General features: G+C 43.6%; 4 protein-coding genes across 5 annotated transcripts; 1 reads left to right on the top strand and 3 right to left on the bottom strand.

The window, feature by feature from the left end:
• Positions 1 to 476: 476 nt before the first annotated feature.
• On the bottom strand, positions 477 to 1,751 carry sox32 (SRY-box transcription factor 32). Its single transcript, XM_070986428.1, has 2 exons — positions 1,451 to 1,751; positions 477 to 1,165 (listed from the first exon to the last, which is right to left on the bottom strand). Exons 1-2 carry the CDS (start codon positions 1,749 to 1,751, stop codon positions 477 to 479), a joined length of 990 nt encoding a protein of 329 aa, XP_070842529.1.
• Positions 1,752 to 8,304: 6,553 nt separating this feature from the next.
• On the bottom strand, positions 8,305 to 10,845 carry mrpl15 (mitochondrial ribosomal protein L15). Its single transcript, XM_070986107.1, has 5 exons — positions 10,667 to 10,845; positions 10,321 to 10,478; positions 9,310 to 9,475; positions 8,864 to 8,987; positions 8,305 to 8,763 (listed from the first exon to the last, which is right to left on the bottom strand). The coding sequence occupies exons 1-5, from the start codon at positions 10,769 to 10,771 to the stop codon at positions 8,426 to 8,428; spliced, it is 891 nt and encodes a 296-aa protein (XP_070842208.1). The 5' UTR covers positions 10,772 to 10,845; the 3' UTR covers positions 8,305 to 8,425.
• Positions 10,846 to 11,304: 459 nt separating this feature from the next.
• Positions 11,305 to 14,020, top strand: LOC139346700 (acyl-protein thioesterase 1-like). The gene is made up of 9 exons (XM_070985920.1): positions 11,305 to 11,668; positions 11,834 to 11,865; positions 11,976 to 12,041; positions 12,228 to 12,275; positions 12,360 to 12,430; positions 12,557 to 12,630; positions 12,898 to 12,999; positions 13,326 to 13,502; positions 13,596 to 14,020. The coding sequence occupies exons 1-9, from the start codon at positions 11,600 to 11,602 to the stop codon at positions 13,653 to 13,655; spliced, it is 699 nt and encodes a 232-aa protein (XP_070842021.1). The 5' UTR covers positions 11,305 to 11,599; the 3' UTR covers positions 13,656 to 14,020.
• Positions 14,021 to 14,401: 381 nt separating this feature from the next.
• LOC139346701 (regulator of G-protein signaling 20-like) lies at positions 14,402 to 20,998 on the bottom strand. 2 transcript variants are annotated; one of them, XM_070985921.1, is made up of 5 exons: positions 20,855 to 20,998; positions 19,658 to 19,818; positions 16,953 to 17,036; positions 16,608 to 16,842; positions 14,402 to 16,112 (listed from the first exon to the last, which is right to left on the bottom strand). In XM_070985921.1, the coding sequence occupies exons 2-5, from the start codon at positions 19,813 to 19,815 to the stop codon at positions 15,924 to 15,926; spliced, it is 666 nt and encodes a 221-aa protein (XP_070842022.1). In that variant the 5' UTR covers positions 19,816 to 19,818; positions 20,855 to 20,998; the 3' UTR covers positions 14,402 to 15,923. The 2 variants fall into 2 exon arrangements, with proteins under 2 accessions (XP_070842022.1, XP_070842023.1); XM_070985922.1 differs by lacking the exon at positions 20,855 to 20,998 and adding an exon at positions 20,235 to 20,468 and having other exon boundaries at positions 14,560 to 16,112.
• Positions 20,999 to 21,291: the final 293 nt, after the last annotated feature.

Genomic DNA, 21,291 nt, shown 5'->3' with positions numbered 1-21,291 from the left:
AGTTAATCCCCATAGACCCCCAACTTCACAGCAGAAATAAACATGTTTACAGCCTGGCACCAAAAAATATTTTGATCTCTATAGCTAAGATCATAACAGTTGTACAAGGGTGAATTTTTTATAGAACTTGTTTGTTTTAATTATATTAAGGCTTAACTTTTTGCATAATCATGGCCGCACTGAGTGACAGCTAGCCGCTAGGTTTCAGCAACCGGGCTTCATTCACCCGCCTCATTTTTTGTATTATTTTAATATTTTAATATTTTAATCTTGCTGCGTTCTCATTTTTAAGATACTATTACGAACATGAACATTGTAAGTTGAATTAATTATTTATTGATACACTATAATTACATTGGAAGACAGAAGCAGAAATTTAAGAACACAGCTTTTCAAATACAGATTGCACAATATACACTTTCAGCAGTCCTCAAGAGACACTGAAACATTTAAATAAGTACACCAGTGTTAGCGTCTTAAGACAGCAAGCGTCCCTCTCTGTGGCTGCTATGCTGATGGTAGCTGCTGGGATCCACTGACTCAGGCCTGTGAGGGCTCGGACCCAGGTACTGTTCAAACTCGCTGCGGTCCAGATCGTACAGCATGTCCAGCTGAATCTGTTCCAGGTAAAACTCCAGGGAGGGGCCGGCAGGACACAGCTGGCCCCCATAAAGCCTGGACTCAACCAAATCTACATGGGGACCTGCAGAGCTGGAGAAACTCGACTGCATGTGCCCGTGCTGGCTGCCAAAATACACCTGAGGCTCTGCGAGGTACGCCGGTGGGTTTGGGAACACCTCAGACTTATTTGGGAAAGCGTCTGCAGCTACTGTGTCTGGAAAAACTGGAGCGTTTGGGTAGCTGCTGCTCAGAGGGGTGAAGTGAGCTGGGGAGTTTGGGTAAGCGTGTGTGTTTGGGTAGGACGGCTGCTGGTTCTGGAGCAGGTAGGTGAGGTTGTAGGGCACTGTGAAGCCAGAGCTGCAGAGCGACGGCAGGGCAGCGGAGGTGTCTGCACCTGAAGGCTTGGAGCTCTTCTTCAGCTGCTTCCTCCGGCGGGGCCTGTACTTGTAGTTGGGATAGTCGATGGTGTGCTGGACCCTGAGACGCTCGGCCTCCTGCATGTACGGACGCTTCTCAGCCAGAGACATGGCCTTCCAGGTTTTCCCTGCAGAAACACAGTGACGTTAATTATCTGCAACTGACCAGTGACAGCTAATAAAAACTTAAATGTGAACCTTAATGAGCTAATTTGCAGCTATGATTGGAACTTTTTATGCTGGTCTTATTAGACCAGCATAAAAAGGAGATATTTTCTAGGTAAAATAACTACAAAAATTAAATATTCTAGTATTTTTAAGAAGGGGCACTTAAAGATCTGCAAGAGGCACTTTAAAATCAAGCAACAAGTGCTCATATAATAACATTTTCAGGCTGTTAATTGAAGTCTCACCGAGGATTTTGCTCAGATCCGTGTTCTCCAGGTCTGGGTTAAGATGCGCCAGCCGCCTGCGCTCCTCTTTAGTCCAGATGATGAAGGCGTTCAGGGGCCTCCTGACTCTCTGCTGCGCTGAGGAAGACTTGGCCTCCGGGCTGGTGCAGCTGGAGTCCGAGTTCACGGACAGCGGGCTGGAGGGCCCTGAACACGGCGAGCGCACCTCGGTCAACTGCTCCCCGTCTGCGGAGCCCGAGTCTTCGCCTTCGAACATGTTTGCGCAGAGCTGGAAAGCGGCGGGATCGCGGTTGAAACGCATGGTTACGGATGATGATGATGATGATGGTGATGATGATGGTGCCTTTGGCTGCGCTGCAGGCCGCTGTCATCCTCCTAGTGATGCAGAGTGAGGGATATATGTGGGCGCTCCACCAATAGGAGGCCGGGAGGAGTGGATTTAAGGTGTGAATTCCAGGTGTTTTCTCGGGTCGGCGATAGGCCCCAATCAACGACCTCACGAAACTTAGGATGAAAAGAGTCCTGAGTCTGTAATAATCTACAATTAAGAGGTTATTTAATGTAAAAGGCATAATTCCATGTCTGGATTGACCTAAATAAACCAGTATGCGATCAGAATTGCACATTTTTGCCTCTTTGTGGTATTAATTATGACCTAAAACAAACAAATACTGCAAACTGGTGAAATGAAAAGCAGGGTTGGCTACTAAACTGTCTTTTTTATTCGCACATGTTTGTTTAAGCTGCAAATTTACATCATATTTTACCCTCCTTTTATTATTTCAGACAAAATAATTTAAATTTGACCACGGTTTCATATCTCCTATATCTGTGCATAAATATTAGCAGCCCCTGACATGCGCCGACCATCACTGCAGCTGGACAAAAATCTAGTTTCAGTCTTGCTTCTCTTAAAAACCATATTAAGGAAATCAAATTAAAGCTTTGCCTGTTGGAGAGAAATGGAATCTAATCAATAGGCCCTGAAAGGCAGGCATGATATTGAGGGGAGAACATCAAAGTTTTCAGGAGGCAGGGCTGGTTACTAATTACATTGTGGCTCTCAGCTCTTATCGGCCATCCACTGTCTCTATCAGAGTCCATTTTACAGGACTGAAACAAACATGATCAAGGCGCGTTTATTACACGATTACCGCACACAAATGTTTGCTCCACACAAAAACTGATAGGTGTGCACGATAGGGCGTGATGAGCTCACCTTTAGGACACCAACACACTGAAATAACTGCTTTATTTAACAAAACACTGTATTCGATTTGATTGAAAAGTTGGAAAAATGCTAATAATAATTAAAAAATATAATAAAATACACTAGAAGAAACAGCAGCGGGGGATTTGGCTCTAAATCAAAGAGACAAAAGTGTATTGAAATCAGTGAAAACTCACAGAAACTGTGACTGGGTGGCTGCAGTTACTCTCTTTCAGCCTATGATTAATTTATTTTGTCAGTTTTTGTCCATATCTGTGCTATTAAAAAACGACAGCGCTCAAATCATCATTTTGAAAACATTTGAACCATGAATATTACAAGAAATGAAGGTAAAATAGGGCTTTTGGGTACACAGACTTGCAGGAGGATTGTTTTGATTATAGGAATGTTTTAGTTCTTGGAAATGTACAGTTAAATGCCACGCAAAGCATAAATATGCTCGTTTCTGAGCATTGAAAACACTTTATTATGGTGCCACAAAGCATGACACACATATAAGGCCACTATTATATCTGAATTCCTGCAGAGACATTAACAGTAAAACTAGGAAATAAAGTGAATTCAAATGTTGCGGATCCACCATCAATGATCTCTCCAGAAACTCTCCAGGCGTGTGAGCTCACTTCAGTCTGATAGGATGCCATTACAGCTGCTCGCCTCCTCCGTGTGGTTTCAATGAATATGTGTTTTTGGCACCGGCGGCAAACGTTAGACAAACAATAGATGCCATTATGGGGACAGCAGCGACGTTACATCTGCAATACACGGACTGAGCGAGCTGCAGGAAAAGCTGCACCTGCGCCGCTTTGTGCCTGCAGACGAGCCTCTTCACACTGTAAATACTGTGTGGATTATAGTTTGGAGCAGCGGGGGTTAATACACAAGGCAAAGCAGGGCTGCTTTGTGCTCCATCTTGGACCCCACTTTAAAGGATTTAAGACCATAAACTCATGCATACATTGAAATGAATACTGTCACTATGAGCATTTTGTTTCATCCCTGCAAAAAAGGAGTCATGGAGGAGGATGTCTTAATCAAAAAGCCCAATCAATACCTTGACTTTGGCAAATTCAATACCAGAATTGATTAAGGCATGCTCTTTAAACTGTGCTCTTCATCTCCCTTTGGCAAACAGACTTAAACCACGTTGCATCAGCCGAAACTGATAACGCGGCCGCGCGGCTTTGAGGAGGAGAGATAACATTAAACGTCTCAGGAAATCAATGTGAGCGCGAGAAACGCAGATGCTTATGGTTATTTAAGATTCATCCACATGAAGCCATAGAGTGTCAGTCCTCGGTGAGGGTGGTGGGGGGGTGGGGTGGGGGTCCGTTTCTTCACGTGTTGTCAGAATTAGAGGTGGAATCCACATCAGCGGGACGCACGCGCCCATGCGCTGTGAAAAGCACTAATGGATTTAATCAATTAGCTTGAAAGACGCAGCGTGAATACAATAACGTTAGTTTCGGCTGAGCTTCTCTGTGAATTGAGCCGGCTAAATATTAGACAGTGTTTGGGGGTGAAGGTGGAGGCGAATATGTGGATTTAAAAGTTTGACTTGTGATTTTAAACATTAATAATTATTCTTGTGCGTTAATCTCCCATCCGGACATTATTCTAATATATTTTTTTTTTAAAGGAACATTTGCCTTTTATTCCAGCCCTATTAATGAATCCTAATCTATGAAGTGACAGTAGGGTATCATTGCATTGTCCCATAGCCAAACAAGCTGAATGGGCACTATGCTTTCTGAATAGGGATTGTTGTCAGTGGCTTCTGATCACAATGTGCCATTGTATTGGACAGAACTCATAAATGGGACACTCCTCTCCTTCTTCACTTTGGATCAGTGGTGGGCAGGCTGGCACAGGTAGAGCTGTGCACCAGAGGTCTGCAGGAGCAACTTAGCAGGACTTATAAAGGCCCTTGTGGATTCTTGACAGCTGTGGATGTTGTCTGGGTTGGATTTGGGGCACTTCTGTTCTGATGCAATTGGTAAATGAAAAGGATGGTTTGCTGCGAGCTGGATCACCTGAATTCACATTTTCTATGTGTGGACTGCAGGTTTTTGTCAACGCTGCTGATGCTGAACGCTCTTGCCTTCTCACATTATGGATGTTTGGTGCAGGACTTGCTGACCTGGAGACGACTATCCTGGAAGAGAGCCACAGGCGTGTAAAGCAGGAGGCCTCTGATAATGAAGCACTGTATTCCAGCCTGGCCTCAGTCACTTCACTGCCATCCCACCGACTTTCCTTACAGTGGATCATTCATAAAGAGCTGCATTGTTTCATAGCTGGAAGGTGTGAAGGGGATATAATACTGTTGTGTCAGGTGACCATGATCTTCACAGCGAGGGACTGTATTGCATTGTGTTGTATTGTATGGTCACAGCAGGCCGGCATCAAGATCTGCACTGTCAGGACTCAGACACCATTCTATGCAGTGGGCTGTGCCCCCTGCTCCCCCCTCCACCTCCACTTCTTAATCACGTGTTTGAGCAGATTCAACACTATAGACTGAGGCCCCGGGGTCCTGAGTGCTAGCCTCCACACTCCCCGCGTAAACAGTGCCCTGCCCGGCCCTACATCAGGCCAGCTGAGAGGATTACATGCCCCCTGGTGTAGACAGGCTTAATGTAGCCTCATTAGCAGAACACAATGATGCCCCCACCTCTGAGTCGAGATAACAGGCCAGGCTCAGCCAGACTTCAAACACAGCTCAGACCTACAAGCCCAGGTGGCGCGACGTGCAGAACAAACCTGAGAGCTGAGGATTTGAACTCTTGCACTGGTTTGATCCATCTCACGTCTCTTCAGGGCTGAAATGTCAAGATGATTGACTGGAAATCGTCAGCAGTTTTTACAGCTGATTAATCATTTTTCAAAACCTATCAAGCAAAAATGCCAAACGTGCTGTATTTCCATGTATCATAGTGTGAGGATTTGCTGCTTTTCTCTGTTTGATATCATTGTAGGTTCATCATATCTGTGTTTTAGATGGTTGGTCTGACAAAACGAGCAATTTTAAGATGTCTTTCGCTGCTTGAACTTAAACAGACGTCTGAGAACGTGAGATTATTAGAATAAAACTGAAAACATGAGTGCAACAAAAGATAAAATCAAATAATTAAATCAAGAAATAGGTTAAATAAATACAGAGTAGACATAAGAAAGTGAGATCGTGTGGGGTCAAAGTATTTGTGATGAATTTCTATGATTGTCTTGTAGAAAGACAGCTAGGTCATGGCTTTTTGACCGCCTGAAAGCCATTTTTTTTTACATTAAACACTTAATCAAAAGACTAATTACTTAAATAATCGTAAACTATAGTCAACAACATCTTAAAATCCAATTTGAACCATTATTTAGTCAATAAATGACTAATGGTGTGCGCTCACTCATGATAATCAGGTCAGGATTGTGATTCATTCAAGAAAACATGCTTCAAATCTTCCGTCTGGCTTCTTTTTCCCCCTTTAAGTCATAGCCACACTGATTTCTAATTGTATTGCATTTGTCTGCCACGCAGAGCTGCTCAGAGTGAGACCGGCTAACGAGGCAAAGCTCCACTCATGCTGAAAAACAACACTATTCTTTGTAAATTAGGAATTGTATTCTGCTACTGATAAGAGTCTTATCTGCGGAATTGAACAAGTCTTCCAAGTCTTTTATTGTCCAGACAGTTTTGGATGTTGGTGGCTTATTGCCAGAGCAGCTCATTTATTACATCCATGTTTTTGGACACAAATTGTTCCCTAAATGTGTAAGTCTGACCTTGATCCAAGACCAGATCCACACGTCTGTCCTGAGCAGACAGAGGAGAAAGAGGCCTGCATTTAGCTGTAATTAACCCTAATTATTAACTGGAACTAGAGTGAGATCTGTGACACACCATGATATCTGTGTCTGTCTTAAATGCCTCATTCAAGGCAGCAGATAACCTAAACAATCTGGCGTGCTCAGCTCCAGCAGCAGTGCTTGAATGTTTAATTAAATAGTGTGAACTGGTTAGACTCAGACATTAGATTATTTGGAGCAGAAACCCAAGATAAAATGCTCCCCTAAAACAGACAAACAAATCTTTTTAGCCAAAGTGAATGACTGCTTTCCTAATTGTAATTGATGCAGATTTGAAATCTCTATTCTTTCGTGCAAACTCTCTGCAGCCACGCACTCACCGAGTCGATGTTTGTGCCGGTTAGCTCGCTCTTTTGCTCGTCTGAGACCTGATACAAATTCAAAAGGATCTGCTGCTTTGAAGATAAGCACTGTAGTTCTGCCATAAACAATGATTGTGCTGTTTCTTTCCTGTGGCGTGATTTATTTAAAGTATTATGCTGTAAGGATTTGGGCTGGTTTTCCTGGCAGGGCCGGCTGTGTACGTATCCACTACTTGTGTAGTTTATTGGATACTTGAGATGCAGGAAAACACTCAGGGAACCGCAAGCAAAGTCATCAAAGTGTGACCTTTGTCTTTCAGGGTAACAAATTTTGAAACATACAAACAGAGCAAGAAATTAATCTAAAAAAATGCATTTTTTTTTTACTTAAACACAAAAACTGAGTAAATAAAATCAGCTAAATTTAACCCAGTTTGGGGCATCGCTTGTCACTTTTCTTTTTATTCCTGCATAACTGAGACCTGCCTGCACGGCAGAGGGGACTTTGTATAGTTACACAATGCTTGCAGTCTTGCACGCACGCACGCACGCACACACACACACAAACATATGCTTCCTTTGATAAAGTGTTTTTATACCAGCAGAAATTCTATGGCAGCCTCCCTTAAGACAATATCTGCGTAAAATACCAAGTTATTTATAGTGATTGTGCCATTTTGACTTCAAAAAATAAACACGAGCATAATGGAGAGTTCAAATACAAGAGGGCTGTTATCCAGCCAAAACCGATGCGGTTATATTCTGGTACAGGCAGGGGGTAAATGGTCTTTAAGTGATAACTGTAACATCTGGAAATCCTTATGAGATTCTACATTATAAACAATCTGATTTTCAAGTTAAAACAAGACTGGAAACTCTACAGTGAAAGTGTGAACTTTGTGAAGGTGTCTGACATCCTTAAGTGATAAACACATCAAGATAAAATCACAGTAATTTCCTTAGATATATCAAAGCACAAACATTTCTTTATGGCATCATTATGTAGAAGCGGGAGAAGTCGCATGTTTGCCTGTGATTGTATTCCGAGGGAGGGGGAGGAGGGGGGATCTTTTGAACGTCCACACCAGGATACAGCTGCCTATGACTAATTTCAAACTCCCCTTCTAGGGCCTAGGCAACCCATTTCACAAGTAACACACATCACTAGGCATCTGTTTCCTGTTTTCATTCTTTGAGTTATCTTATTTTCCTTATTTCCCCCTCACCTGTTACAGTTCACGTTCCTTCCATCATGCCGCACGGGCCAGTCGGGCTTCACCACGAGGCCGTCAGACGTCAGCCACTCAAAAGCAAAGACGTGAATGTGGTGTGAATCATGTCATAAATATTCTGTAGAAAACTTATAAAACACCAGAGATGAACTCCCTCCAAAGACCAGTGCATTTGAAAAGGTTTCCAGGATGAAGTTTAATGACAAAACGTGATTCTTAAACACAGAATGCTGTTTTTCCACATTTTTAATATAAAACAGAAACATGTCCAAGACAGTTCTTTACACATTTTGAGATACTGTTGCCATGAAATACTATACATAAACATTTATTTTACTTCTCCTCACACCTATGAACTGTAATATTTCAGAAGTTTCTCATCAGTGGGCTTCAGGATCTTCTTCTCTGGCATGTTCACGACCCAGCCTGGAGCGAGGCCAAAGAAGATCTGTCGAACATCCTTCCTCATGGAGAGCATGTGATACAGTTCGTCCTTTGAAATGTCTGGCAAAATATATCCATACTTCTGTGCCAGGGCTCGCCGGGCCTGCTGGATTTTCTCTGGGTCGGCCAAGTAACCCCGATTTTCAGCATTTGTGTAATACGGGACCATGTCCTCCCCTGGAAACATTCGCTTCGGAATAGGCTGCCCACGTAAGAAGAAGGGGACGGGCTTGATGAGAATCCCTGCAAGAAAGAGGAAACATCTCCAGTCTTATTCTCTAAAACACACACGATGAATGCTGGGTTATGGATGAGTGCATACGACTGATCATTCACTAGTTACCAAGACTTATAGGGTCATAGAAAGTGGTGCTGATGACCCCTCCGTTCTTCTCAATAGCAGCTATTGCTCCTTCAGAAGCTCTCTGAACCTCAATGTTGATTTTTGCAGCAAAACTATCAGCACCCTGGAACAGAGAAAGCACATTAAAAGTGAACTTAGGGCAGAGCAGGGTAAAAAAAGGAAAAAAAACAGGCAGCAAAAACAGCATCTTGATCTGTGACAGTGACAACATTGTTATGTGGTGCCACCTACTGGCACAAGATGATCCAAGAGCAGCAAACAACAACAAACCACATCTTTTCTCTGATCCCCTGTCTCCCATTGACACTGAATGCACTTCCACAACTTCAACAGACAAGGAAGTAACTGGAGTGTTAAATGTTTTATAGCCTTTGATGATGAAAGAACAACTTTGCAACGCGTTTTAACGTTCAGGCAGTTATTACCTCATCGACGAGCTGGACTCCAAAGTCCCTCTTGAGAGGCTGGACTGTCACTCCTCGGGCGTTGACTAGCTGGGTCAGGTCTATGGGCTGGGTCGGGTCGACTCGTCCCAGATCAATCAGGTACTGCAGACGTTTCAGCGACAGAGGCTGGTACTGAGGACGGCGACTGAGGAAGAAACAAACAAAAGCATTTGTCATCTGTGCAACAGCTACGGCATAAATGCAGTTTATGCAGCTCCAACGCTGATACTGCATTTACTTCTGGCTGCTATTATTGATATTGTTGACTCATTCATTTATGTGCATATAACTGTTGGCCAAATAGTGACAAACAGTGTTGGAACATCGTTGTCTTGAATGTGCTCTTACACTGACCGTCGTCTAAGGGGGCGTGGTGAATTTCTGGCAGGTGTTGCAAATTAATAAATGACTGCATGCCCCTGCTCCATGTGTGTGTGTGTGTGTGTGTGTGTGTGTGTGTGTGTGTGTGTGTGTGTGTGTGTGTGTGTGTGTGTGTGTGTGTGTGTGTGTGTGTGTGTGCATGCCGGTCAAACGAACCGATGGCTCCGTACATTTATTCCTCCGTCTTGTGTTAGTCAGCGTTCTAGCCCTTTTTATTATGGCAGCTTCAACAAACAGAAACCAAATATCCTGATATGAAAATGTAGCTTTAGTTCTTTTTCACTCCATTTGCAATGGCGAACAATTACGAGGTCTATACAAAACTGTCCCAAACATCCAAATATGGCCATGAGACTTAGATTTTATTTAATCTATATAAGGAAATTCTTGTAGTTGTGAATGTTTGTGAGAACAGTGCATCTTCTATTTAGTGACAAGCATAACTGGAGGAAATTGTAACTGGACGTTATTTTCTGCAAGCATCTTAAAAGAGACTTATGATCTATGATGTATTTGCTTGTGTAACTTGCAACAACAAACAGTACATTTTTCCCACCAAACAGTCGCTGGTTAATCTCAAAGGTGCATAACAGAGTGACAAGACTTTACCTGTGTCCTTCATGATAGCCATATTTTGGAATGGCCAGATAAAAGGGAGTGTGACCCCCCTCAAATCCCAGCCGAGGCCGGGTGCCTCTCTGTCGCTCTCCTTTATGCCCTCGACCGCTTCTGTTGCCACCATGTTGTCCTCTGCCCCGCCGTCTCTCCTACAATTAAATAAAATACAGAGCAAGGGTTTTGATAGCTTGCTAATGTAGTATCTTATTAAAGCACCTGCCAGAAGGTTAACGTTAGCACCTGCCTCCACAGGCTAACATAACAGGCTAACTAGCTATGTTAGCCAGACTGTGCTACTAAAGAGAGCTATAATAAAGATGGCAAAATTAAAACTTACCGCCTTTCTGGCTCCTGGTTCAGGCCGCAAGTTTGCTAAAGTTATCCGCGGCAGATTCTGCAACACATCTAAAGCTTTACCACCAGGTTTTTTTGGGAAAGACATGTTACTATTGCTCACATGTCAAAGATCGTCCAAACCAAGGACATACACGTCACGTGACCGAGGTGAGCGGAAGTAATTCTGTTTGCTTTGCTACGTTTCAAAATAAAAGCACCACAACCTATAAAAAAAACAATTGAGCTGTCAATCATTTTCGCTTGGATTTCATTGATATTTTTTGGGGTGAATGGCATTAAATGTTATTTCATAAATGTAGGAAAGCAAATACAATTACTTGGTTAAAGTTTAATCGGTTAACATAGCTAATACAAAAACCCTAAAAAACTTTGTCAAAGGTCACGGCACAAGATGTTGCATATTTAATGCATACATCTAATATTTATTTTGTAATGTAGTTCTTCCATCGCTCTATAATCTCAATGTCCATGTTCCTGAAATGCCGAAGTGTGCTTTACTGCCATTGTTAGGGATTTAGCTTTTATTGAAGCAGCGCTTATTGACATTTCAACTAACCAATCTCTGCTTTATATTTGTCATTGACCTCGAATGACAGCCAAACACATAGCGGAGGAGGCGGGACAACATAGCGTTCAGCGCTGCTGGCGAGTTCCGTGCTATCCGTTAGTGGGATCCGGCCGTGTGTTATTTTCCGCAAAATTGAACTTCCAAAAAGAATTTCACTGCCGCCAGCGGTGACACGAGGCGGAGGTACTTTGACCTCCATATTCGGTCGACGTTTGTCCTCCAGCTGTTCGGCATTTGACAGCTTGAATTGAACCTACATCGACACAGACTCTCAGTTGGGGGTAGCGTTATTAGCTAACTAACAGTAGCTAACTTGTCCCTACGTATCAGCTGCCTTAGCGCTGTATGTGCGGCAATAACATGTCAGCGCCCTTACCTGCCATTGTGCCTGCTGCCCGGAAAGCCACTGCGGCGGTGAGTTAACGTGGCAATACTGACGTTTAGCTGCTCTAACTTAGACCAAAAGCAGCTGTAGGTGTCAATAACCGCCCAGCTAACTTACATTACATACAAAACCGCCCAAATTCTGACATGTATTAGCTTGTACTGCAATTATGTGTGTGTGTGTGTGTTTCACAGGTGATATTTCTGCACGGCCTTGGTGATACTGGGTACGTGAAGACGGGTGTTTTTCTCCTTTGGTGCACAAGTATTACTGTCTGTTTCATATAGATAAATGCACTTATATTTAAACTGGGTTATTTTTTGTCCAATATGACAGGCATGGCTGGGCAGAAGCTTTCGCAGGCATCAGGATACCACATGTGAAATACATCTGTCCACACGCGTAAGCACACACAGCAGCTATAATATCAAACTGGCAAGTGCTGGAAAAGTCTGAAGACATCTAATTTCAAGGCCTCATACAGTCTTGACTGTCTGATATTTCACTATAACTGAAATTAAAAGCTGTAAAAGTTTCTAAACTTGTTGACACACAGTTAACAGTCTTACTTTTCTCCGCTGATTACAGTCCCACCATGCCTGTTTCTTTGAACATGAAAATGTCCATGCCCTCTTGGTAAGTGTCACAGTATTTGAGCATGTTTGGATAGTCTGTCAGGTACACCGTGAGCTTCACATGTTCTCTTCTTCTCATACGCAGGTTTGACATCTATGGCTTGAGCCCAGATGCAGATGAGGATGTGAATGGTATTAAAAGAGCATCAGAGAACAGTATGTCTATATATTTGTCACTTTGTACTATGTGGAAAAGACAACACAATGAGGAATGTGCTGCCTCTTTGTTTTTGTCGCGTAAAGGGCTTGTTTATTTAAGTGTTTCCCGTAATTTCTTCACAGTTAAAGCCTTGATAGACCAAGAGGTGAAGAATGGAATACCTTCCCACAGAATCATCCTGGGTGGATTTTCACAGGTAAGTGCGGCATGTACGAAGATGATGCGTTACATAACACTGTTTTTAATGATTCACTGCACGTGTACAGATGGTATTTGAATAACTAAATCCAAAAGATACACACACACACGCAGTTTGAATCCCAGAGAATGACCATATCTGTTTTTATGATGCGTTAGGGTCCTGAAATGACCTCCGTTCTTTGATTCTGATTGCTTTATGCTTTCTGACAATATGAGATATGTGACAGTTTTTCATCTTCAAAAGTGTTGTTTTTTCTTCCAGGGTGGAGCTCTGTCTCTCTACACGGCTTTGACAACCCAGCAGAAGCTGGCTGGGGTGGTTGCTCTGAGCTGCTGGCTCCCCCTCCGCAACTCCTTCCCTCAGGTAGAAAACACATGACACACGGCGGTTTGCACCTGCGCCTTTTACATTTTCAGTGTGCACAGTGCAAATTCAGAGGCGGTTCAGTAAATACTGAAACGTACAGTATGTCTGAAGGACTTGTTCTTCTGAAAGTTCAAATTCATCACCCTGTCTGTTAGTTGAACTGTTAAGTGCTGCCACACATCTTTTAATTGCTCAAAAAAACATAAAAGTGTTCATTTTATCGTGAGCTATTCCTTCAGTTACAGTTTCGGGATATCCAATTGCCAAGTCGTAATCTGTCATAATCAGATAATAAAAATAATCCTAATCTCTTCTGTTCTCAGGCTTCTGACAACAGTGCTAACAAGGACATGCACGTCCTACAATGCCACGGGGACGCTGACCCCCTGGTCCCCTTTATGTTTGGCAGCCAGACCGCAGAGAAGATGAAAAGCCTCATCGATCCATCCAACATCACCTTCAAGTCGTATCGGGGTCTACCTCACAGCGCCTGTCCTGAGGTCAGTGTGGGGACGGGGGGGGGGCGTTGCATTTGACTCCAGCGCTCCAGGTGCCTTCTGTGTCACACGTGGTCTTACTTTGTATCTGTGCAGGAAATGGTGGATGTCAAACGATTCATCGAGAAGCAGCTTCCTCCCATCAGTGACGAGTGAACTCAGGAGCAGCCACACGACCGCACAGCACCATCAGAGTCCTTCGAGCTTGACTGCAGTGAGCCTCCGTGGACGAGGAACCACTGACTTACTTGACAATAAAACCACGCTGCTACTCGTAGAGCCGGACAGCACTGGGGCTGCTCGTTGGCCTGGGAGAGGCACGACCGTAACGATGCTGCGTTCTGACCTGGAGCCACACACAGTTCTCAGTGTTACAGCAGAGTAACATTAGTTGCTTGATTGAAAAGCTCTTTGCCATTGAAACAAGCCATTTCCTGTAGGAAACGTATGTATGGGAATAACTAGGGCTATACTTTATGGTTTAATACCTACTTTCTCACAATAAATGGCCTGTTGCTAAATGTTCTTTTTTATTAATGTAGCCTGTTTGTAGTAGTACTGGAACAATTTTAATAGTTTTGGTCATTTAATTAAGCAAAAGCACAAAACATTTGTTGCTTCCAGCTTCTCAAATTTGAGTATTTGCTGATTTTCTGTATGTTTTAAATGATTGTAAATCAAATGTTTTGGGTTTTTTTTTTTTTGATGTCGGACAAAACAAAGGTGAACAATGATTTTCTGCAGCCCTAATCTGTAAAATATTTCCTTAGGTGCACAAATATAAAGCATTTTCAAAGCACACATGCAAAAGTGTAATATTAAAGCAGCTGAACATGCAGTCCACACGAAGCTTTTCTAATAATGGATAGTACCACATGTTGACGACACACAGCAGCAAAACCAACATACGATTGTGCTTTATTTAATTTGTGAGAATTCAAATAGCTATTTCACACAAATTCCTTTTGAAATACACAAATATATCAGTGGTCATGGTCACGTATTCAGTTTCTTTTTCCCTGTTTCATTTAAAGTAAATATAATATGACTAATATCACAGTATTGAAACACACAGACGATCTATTTCCGGGTATCAGCTCACGGAGTTGTAAAAACTTTTATCTTTGAGAAGAGCTGAAAGCACCAACATATGAAGTCATTGTTGCACCATTCATGTTAGACCAAAGGTGCTTGTGTAGAAGATCTTATTCCAAGGCACTTTCCTTCTTCTTACAACCCCGATTCTAAAGAAGTTCGGACGCTGCGTTAAGTGTGAGTGAAAACAGAATGAGGTGATTTTCAAATCCTTTTCGGCCCATTTTCAACTACAATACAAGGCAATGATGAGATATTTAATGTTCAAATTCATCAACTTCGCTGTAAATTTACACTTTTGATGCCTGCAACACGTTCCAAAAGCATCACAAAGGGGGCATTTTTACCATCGTGCTGCAGCTCAGTAACGTACTGGGAACTGAGGACACTGATGAACAGTTCGCGGTCTCCATTGTTTCTGAAAAACGTGGATGGCAGCATGTGTTGCTCCAAAATCTGCGTGTACCTTTCAGCTTTAATGGTGCCTGAAGTCCTTAAATTCCTCGCAATCGTGCAACGAGACACGTCCTTAAACTGTTGGACTATTTTCACATGCAGTTTTTCACAAAGTGGTGAACCTCGCTCCATCCCTGCTTGTGACTCATCAATCATGACGCTCTCACCTGTTACCAATGAACCTGTTTACCTGTGGAAGATCCAAACAGGTGTTTCTGGAGCTTTCCACCTCTTTCCCAGTCTTTCGCTGCTCCTGTCCCAACTTGTTTGAAACGTGTTGCTGCATCAAATTCAGATTAAGCAGATATTTACAAAAATCAATGAAGCTGATGAGGTAAAATATTAAACCTATTGTCTCTGCGCTGTATTCAGTTGAATACAGGTTGAAAAGAATTAGCAAATCATTGCATCGTGTTTTCAATTATGCTAAACAGAGTGTCCCAACCGTTTTGGAATTGGGGTTGTAAGTTACTGTTAAATAAAACCTACTAGTTTCTACAAGAACTGAATATGCATTAAGGCTCACAATATACCCAAATACAAATGCAGTGCTCACAGATACATGCTTTCCCTCATTAAACAAGGTAGAAAAGTGCAATGTGAAGCGCTTGGGAATATATAAAAATATAGATATGTTTTCGAACAAGTAACTGATGCTGGATCGAGCATTTGTTCTTGTCTGCTCCGAGTATTTTGGTAAGCTAATCATGGGTAAATAAACAGCAGTTACAGCTGGATAAAGACCGGTTTTAAGTAGTGTTCATTTTCCTGTCTGTCTTTCTCTAAATAGCAGGACTCCAACAGGAACACAAGACTCCTTCGGGTGGGACGCATGCGCCATTTTGAAAAGCTAAGTGTGTGGCAGTGGAGAGTCTATGGCTCAGGGGGGGGCTCCTCCAGGCTCTTCAGCAGATCCGTGTACGCAGCCGAGTTTATGAAGCGGGGGTACGAGTCTCTCTGCATCAGCGTGTAGATCTGCTGCTGAGCCTCCTCGAACGTGTGCGAGGTCGGCTCCAGCATGTTGCGGTTTATCACGTCTCGAACATGTGAGTCCAGACTGACCTGGAGAGGACGACCAGATGAAAGACGTGACGATGTGTGAAGAAGTGTATGGAGTAAACACAGCATGCGGAGGTAAAGTTATGAGGTGACGAGTTGAGAGGTAGAAAATTAAAGGGTATGTCCTCCCTGTTGCATCGGCCACTTTTCGCTACCATGGATAGCCATTGAGAGATCACATGCGGCAGAGGACATTTTCACCAAATCTCTAACAGAAATAAACCTGAAATTTGGCGATTTTGTCACCTTGAGGCGTGGACACAGAATTTGTCTTTAACTGTAAGAAGCTCCCTGTTGTACAAGCTAGCTTTGAGCAGCAGTTTTTCAACACAATATGTGCACTGTTGGAAAAAAACCACCTGTATTAACATAATGTGGCAACAAATATGTATGTGATTGTGTGTACAATGCAACTTTTGTTAGGTTTGTTATTTAATTAGTTATTAATTTTAATAAGCAATTTCAGCATTGTGGCCATACCCTCCTCTCGTGGCTCACCTCTTTAGGGGAAAGGATTGAGATGAAGTCCTCGTATATTTGACGGACTTTCTCCTCCACCACAGTCTTGTTGGTCTCCTTTTTCAGCTCCTCGCAGGCGAGCCAGAACATCATGTTCTCCTCGCTGAACTCTGTCCGCAGGAACTGCCTGAAGCAGCTGCGACCGGCTGCACTTTTCATCACCTTTTCAAATGACGTCGGCCAGGAGCGAGCGTCTTCCAGAGTAGGCTTCAGACTTAAAGACAAAAGACCAGAGGACGCATTGGTGCGTTGTTTTTTAATTCTCCCAGTAATGGCACATCACATCGTATGTTTCGTGGAGGGGTCGCAGTGTTAAGCCGTTACCTTTCTTCACAGTTAGTGGTTTCCTCTGTCCTGCGCTCAAAAGTGGACCTCTGTATTGTCTCATCCTCACTCCTAACAGTCAGACTGGAGGGAGAAAAAGACAGAGTGAGACCGGTTATTCTTTGAGGCCAGAAATAGCTCGTCATCCAGTTTAGATTTGCCACCAGGATCCTGAAAGCGAGCATTTAAAATAACTCTGGAGTCTTTAATGTCAGCCTTCCTTACAATGTCAAATCTAACCTGTCAATCAAACGCCTGTGCGACTGTTGAGCAGCTCATTAAAAAAAAACATCTGTGCTAATATGCGACTCTAACAGCCTCCACTCTTCTCTGGAGGCCTTCCACAAGCTTTTGGGACCTGGCAGCAGGGACGTGCTCACATTCAGCCCCGATAGCATGAGTGAGATCGGGCGCTGATGTTATTCCAGTTCATCCAGAGGATGCTGGATGGGGGTGAGGTCAGGAGAGCTCTGCGCAGGCCTCTCAAGTGTCACTGTCAGGTTGAGACAGGACAGGGCTTTCACCAAAATGCTGCTGCAATGCTTGAAGAACTCTTATGTATAATAATGTCCAGTAAAATATGGTGGTGAGATTTCCTGTTCAGGAATAGTTTGACATTTGGGGAAATTATTTGCTTCCCTGCAGAGAGTGAGCCAAGAAGTTTGATGCCACTCTTACATCTGCATGGAGCCAGAGCCAACAGGCTGTTAGCTTAGCCTCGCAGAAAGACTGGAAGCAGGGGACACAGCTAGCCTGGCTCTGACCAAAGGTGACAAAAGACGCCTAGCAGCACCTCCGGAGCTCAGGAATTTACACGGAATAGCTCATTTGTTTTGGGGGTAATGTGCCTGATTATTTCTTGGCTGGGTTCATCCTGGAGTCTTGGGGTCCCTGTGAGGTTGCCTGTACCCTGCAAAAACTCTGGAACTTGACATTTTCCAAAATGTCAAACTATTCCTTTAACTGGATGAAATGAAGGTAACCCAAAACAGCCATGCACAGATTTTCTAGGCCAATTATCCATGTTGGAGGCACTGACGGTTGTTTGTTCCACATCTGAAAGACACAGAACACCTTCAGTAGATTCAGGATGATCTACTGGGAACGTTGGGAACATTTGTGTAAATGGTAAAGTGTGTCAACTGTCCACAGCGTCCTGCGGGGAGCTCCTGTGCGTAATTAAAAAGTTCCCAACACCTGATGTGGCAGCTGGCTGCAGACTAATTGGCTCAGGTGAGGGTCCACTGTGAGCCGTCCCATCTGGGAATGTGGCTGTTGTAGCTGTGCAACAATTAGATGGAATTGATATAGATGTAGAGACAAAACATATTACTCGTCCCCAGCGGAGTGAATTAGCATGGCCGTGTTCTGCACATAACAGGCTGGCTGTTCTCAGAGGAAGCACAAGCAAACGCTTGATGAGTCCAGAGCAGATTAAAACCCCTGAGGCCTCCATCCAGTGACATCCAGTTAAGGTAACAGGACCACTGTGTTTCTGTTTTTCTGGGATGATGGCATGGGTTGTGGTGTTGTTGAGCGGGTGGGCGGATGGAGGCAGAAAGGAAGTTGTATCCACTGTTGTGCTGCTACTAACAAATCAAGCCAAGATCCCTCTTCATCTTCATGTTATAAAAGCATGCAGTATGCTGCTGTTACATTACAGTTTGCACACCACAAGTACATAAAAAAATGAAAAATCTGCATAACAGAAAACAAATTTCTGCCCAGAATTCGTTGTTCAGCACCCTTTCTCTCACACATGATTAAAATATCCCATCCACTCATCAGACTCATCTCGTAACACAGTGCCAACACGCTCTAAAGCATGAATGAAAGACTCAAAACCTGCATTCAGAAGCACGTTGTAGTGACGAGCTACAATACGCCTGCAGAAAATTCAACCTGGATAACAATAAAAAGCAATGTAAATAAAATGAATTTAGCAGCTTCCTCCATTAAAAGCTTAAAAAAGAAAGAACAATGGTCACCAGCAACAGTGCATGTATGAATAGTATATACATGCAGAATAAGTGAATTTAAATGGGTAAAAACAGCAGTATGATACCTTTAAAAAAAAACACTTGTCTAAGCAAATCAGCATGGAGACCGGAGATATAAAAGCAAAGATTTGTGCAATGGTTTACTTTTCTGTCATGGTAAATTAACATGAATGCATTTTCATATCATATAATGAGGGAGGGGCAGACTAAATTGATTACATTATGAATAATGTGTTATATAGACTTCCATCAGCCATCAAGGACAGGAAGAGGCAGAACAGCAAAGTGCATCGGCTGTTTTATTTTATCATCTCTGCTGCATTAAATAGAAAAGACTGATGTTACTCACGGGTACTGACTGACAGACTGTAGGGCTGTGATGATTATTTTCATTATCAGCTCGTCTACAGATTATTTTCTTGATGAATTGATCGATGGTCTTATCTGAAAATGTCCATCTTCAAATGTTTCGTCCAAAATCCAGATATTTAATTTACAATTATGCAGCCTGATGATCAGTGATGACAGCAAAATGATGAAGAAGCTGATGTGTGCGATGGATGGATGGCAGCAAATTAGCAGCCAAAAACCACCATTTCAACCCAGAATGTGTCCAGAAGACAAATGCTTAGCAGAGTGCAGTGAAAAAGCGATCAGACCAAATGTCTCCTGTGTCCAGCCCTGCTGTGTGGGAAGTGTTATTACCAGGAGCAGCTACAGCAGCAGCACCAGCAGAAGCAGCAGGCGTTTGAGGCGTTGGTGGGGGTGTTTCCCATTCTGTGGCGCGCTTGGAGGACACTGGCAGCTGCTTCCTGGTGAACCTGCATCTGTCTCTTACGCATCTCCACCCGCTCTGAGCCCATGGACTGCGAGGAGAAGATGGGGAGATCACAGTGAGACCTGGGTGGGTGGGGGTGTTTACTGGAAGATTATTACCGCATTAAGCCGGAGCACCATCACACGCACAAACATCACCAGATCCAAGAAAGCGCAAGAGATTAAAGATCTGACAGGAGGCGTGCAGACCCAAGAGGGCCTCAAGGAGGAGAGTGAATTGAACCTGATCGATCGAGGAATCAATTCTAATCCTACAATCCCGTGGTGATAATGGCCAAATTTAGGCAACGGTGTCCGAGCTCTTGCGGAATGCGCGATCATGACGCGTGGGGTCAACTTCTGTGCAATGCAACCCCAACGAACGACACGAAACAAGGCGTGGAGCGCGCTTAGGTGCAGATATGGCCATGCAAACAGCTCGAGAAGCCGATGGTTAATGTCCTACCGGTGCGTTGGCTCATGCTGGATGCAACAAAAGCAAATAATGATGAGCAACAGCCGCCCTCCTCTCCTCTCCTCTCTCCTCCTCTCTCCTCTCTCCTCCTCTCCTCTCCTCTCCTCTCCTCTCCTCTCCTCTCCTCTCCTCTCCTCTCCTCTCTGGATGAGGGATGAACAGTAATGATAGCGACAAGGCGTTACTGTTGGACCGCAGCAATCGCATCCATCAGTCGCATCCACGGGAGGACACGCGCGCGCGCGCGCACGGTGGTCGATTCAAGACAAGCACCCCGAAGCAAGCAGCATGCAGCCATTTATAGAAACATAATGACATTATTTGATCAGATGAGCTGATAAGTTGCAGTCGGAGGATTCTTTCCTTCGAGGCAAAAAGCAGCAGATCTGCAGATATTCACATGTTTGATCGGCGCCGTTTTCGCTTTGATCCAGATCACAATATGCACGAATTGAAGATGAATATTTCTGCTGGAATATCCACACAAAGATGCTCCAGCCTCAATGGACCCTCAAATTTCATCCGGCTTAATTTCCAAGAAAAGATGCACAAACAGGAGATGTCTCAGAGCTCTACACTGTCCAGAAGGTCTAATATAAATGTGTACTCACTGTGTCACCATGAATGCCAGGTTACAGATGATTTTTGGCTCGATCGCATCCGTCTGCCTCGACTTGACACAAGCCAGTCGGTTTCCTCTACGCGCATGCGTTTCCTGCAAGTGTGAAAAGATTTTTCTGCGCCCGTGCGCGAGCGGCCAGAACACGGTGCGCGCGGTGTGTTACAGCAATGGCTTCTCCTGCGCAGACTGAGGCTGTCAGGCGACTGCTCGGCACCGAGAATATACAGATTTTATGTTATTGATTGGTGATCTGCGACTCTGTGTTTGGAGACAAGCTGCTGCTGTATTATCAATGCAATTTCAGGTCGCCATCAGTTTCTAGAAATTGCCTCATCTTTTGCTGTCCCACTTAAACCTCATGAGGGATCATTCATAAAACTGAAATGTAGGAATATGTCAAGTAAGCTCTTGATTCCTGACTGTCAA

This window comes from Chaetodon trifascialis, chromosome 18 (genome assembly GCF_039877785.1).
Source record: "Chaetodon trifascialis isolate fChaTrf1 chromosome 18, fChaTrf1.hap1, whole genome shotgun sequence".
NCBI lineage: Eukaryota > Metazoa > Chordata > Actinopteri > Chaetodontiformes > Chaetodontidae > Chaetodon > Chaetodon trifascialis.
This window is presented reverse-complemented; position numbering and strand designations above follow the sequence as displayed.

Excerpts from the sequence above, each read along its gene's own strand:
- sox32 (XM_070986428.1), bottom strand. The coding sequence starts at position 1,751 with ATGCGTTTCAACCGCGATCCCGCCGCTTTCCAGCTCTGCGCAAACATG. Across the intron at positions 1,166-1,450 it reads GGATCTGAGCAAAATCCTCG|GGAAAACCTGGAAGGCCATG; the intron begins GTGAGACTTCAA and ends GTGTTTCTGCAG.
- mrpl15 (XM_070986107.1), bottom strand. The coding sequence starts at position 10,771 with ATGTCTTTCCCAAAAAAACCTGGTGGTAAAGCTTTAGATGTGTTGCAG. Across the intron at positions 9,476-10,320 it reads GGCTATCATGAAGGACACAG|TCGCCGTCCTCAGTACCAGC; the intron begins GTAAAGTCTTGT and ends TTTCTTCCTCAG. Across the intron at positions 8,988-9,309 it reads GAGTCCAGCTCGTCGATGAG|GGTGCTGATAGTTTTGCTGC; the intron begins GTAATAACTGCC and ends TCTCTGTTCCAG.
- LOC139346700 (XM_070985920.1), top strand. The coding sequence starts at position 11,600 with ATGTGCGGCAATAACATGTCAGCGCCCTTACCTGCCATTGTGCCTGCT. Across the intron at positions 11,669-11,833 it reads CCCGGAAAGCCACTGCGGCG|GTGATATTTCTGCACGGCCT; the intron begins GTGAGTTAACGT and ends TGTGTTTCACAG. Across the intron at positions 12,431-12,556 it reads TAAAAGAGCATCAGAGAACA|TTAAAGCCTTGATAGACCAA; the intron begins GTATGTCTATAT and ends ATTTCTTCACAG.
- LOC139346701 (XM_070985921.1), bottom strand. The coding sequence starts at position 19,815 with ATGGGCTCAGAGCGGGTGGAGATGCGTAAGAGACAGATGCAGGTTCAC. Across the intron at positions 17,037-19,657 it reads TGCTGCTGTAGCTGCTCCTG|TCTGACTGTTAGGAGTGAGG; the intron begins GTAATAACACTT and ends TTCTCCCTCCAG. Across the intron at positions 16,113-16,607 it reads CAATCCTTTCCCCTAAAGAG|GTCAGTCTGGACTCACATGT; the intron begins GTGAGCCACGAG and ends CGTCCTCTCCAG.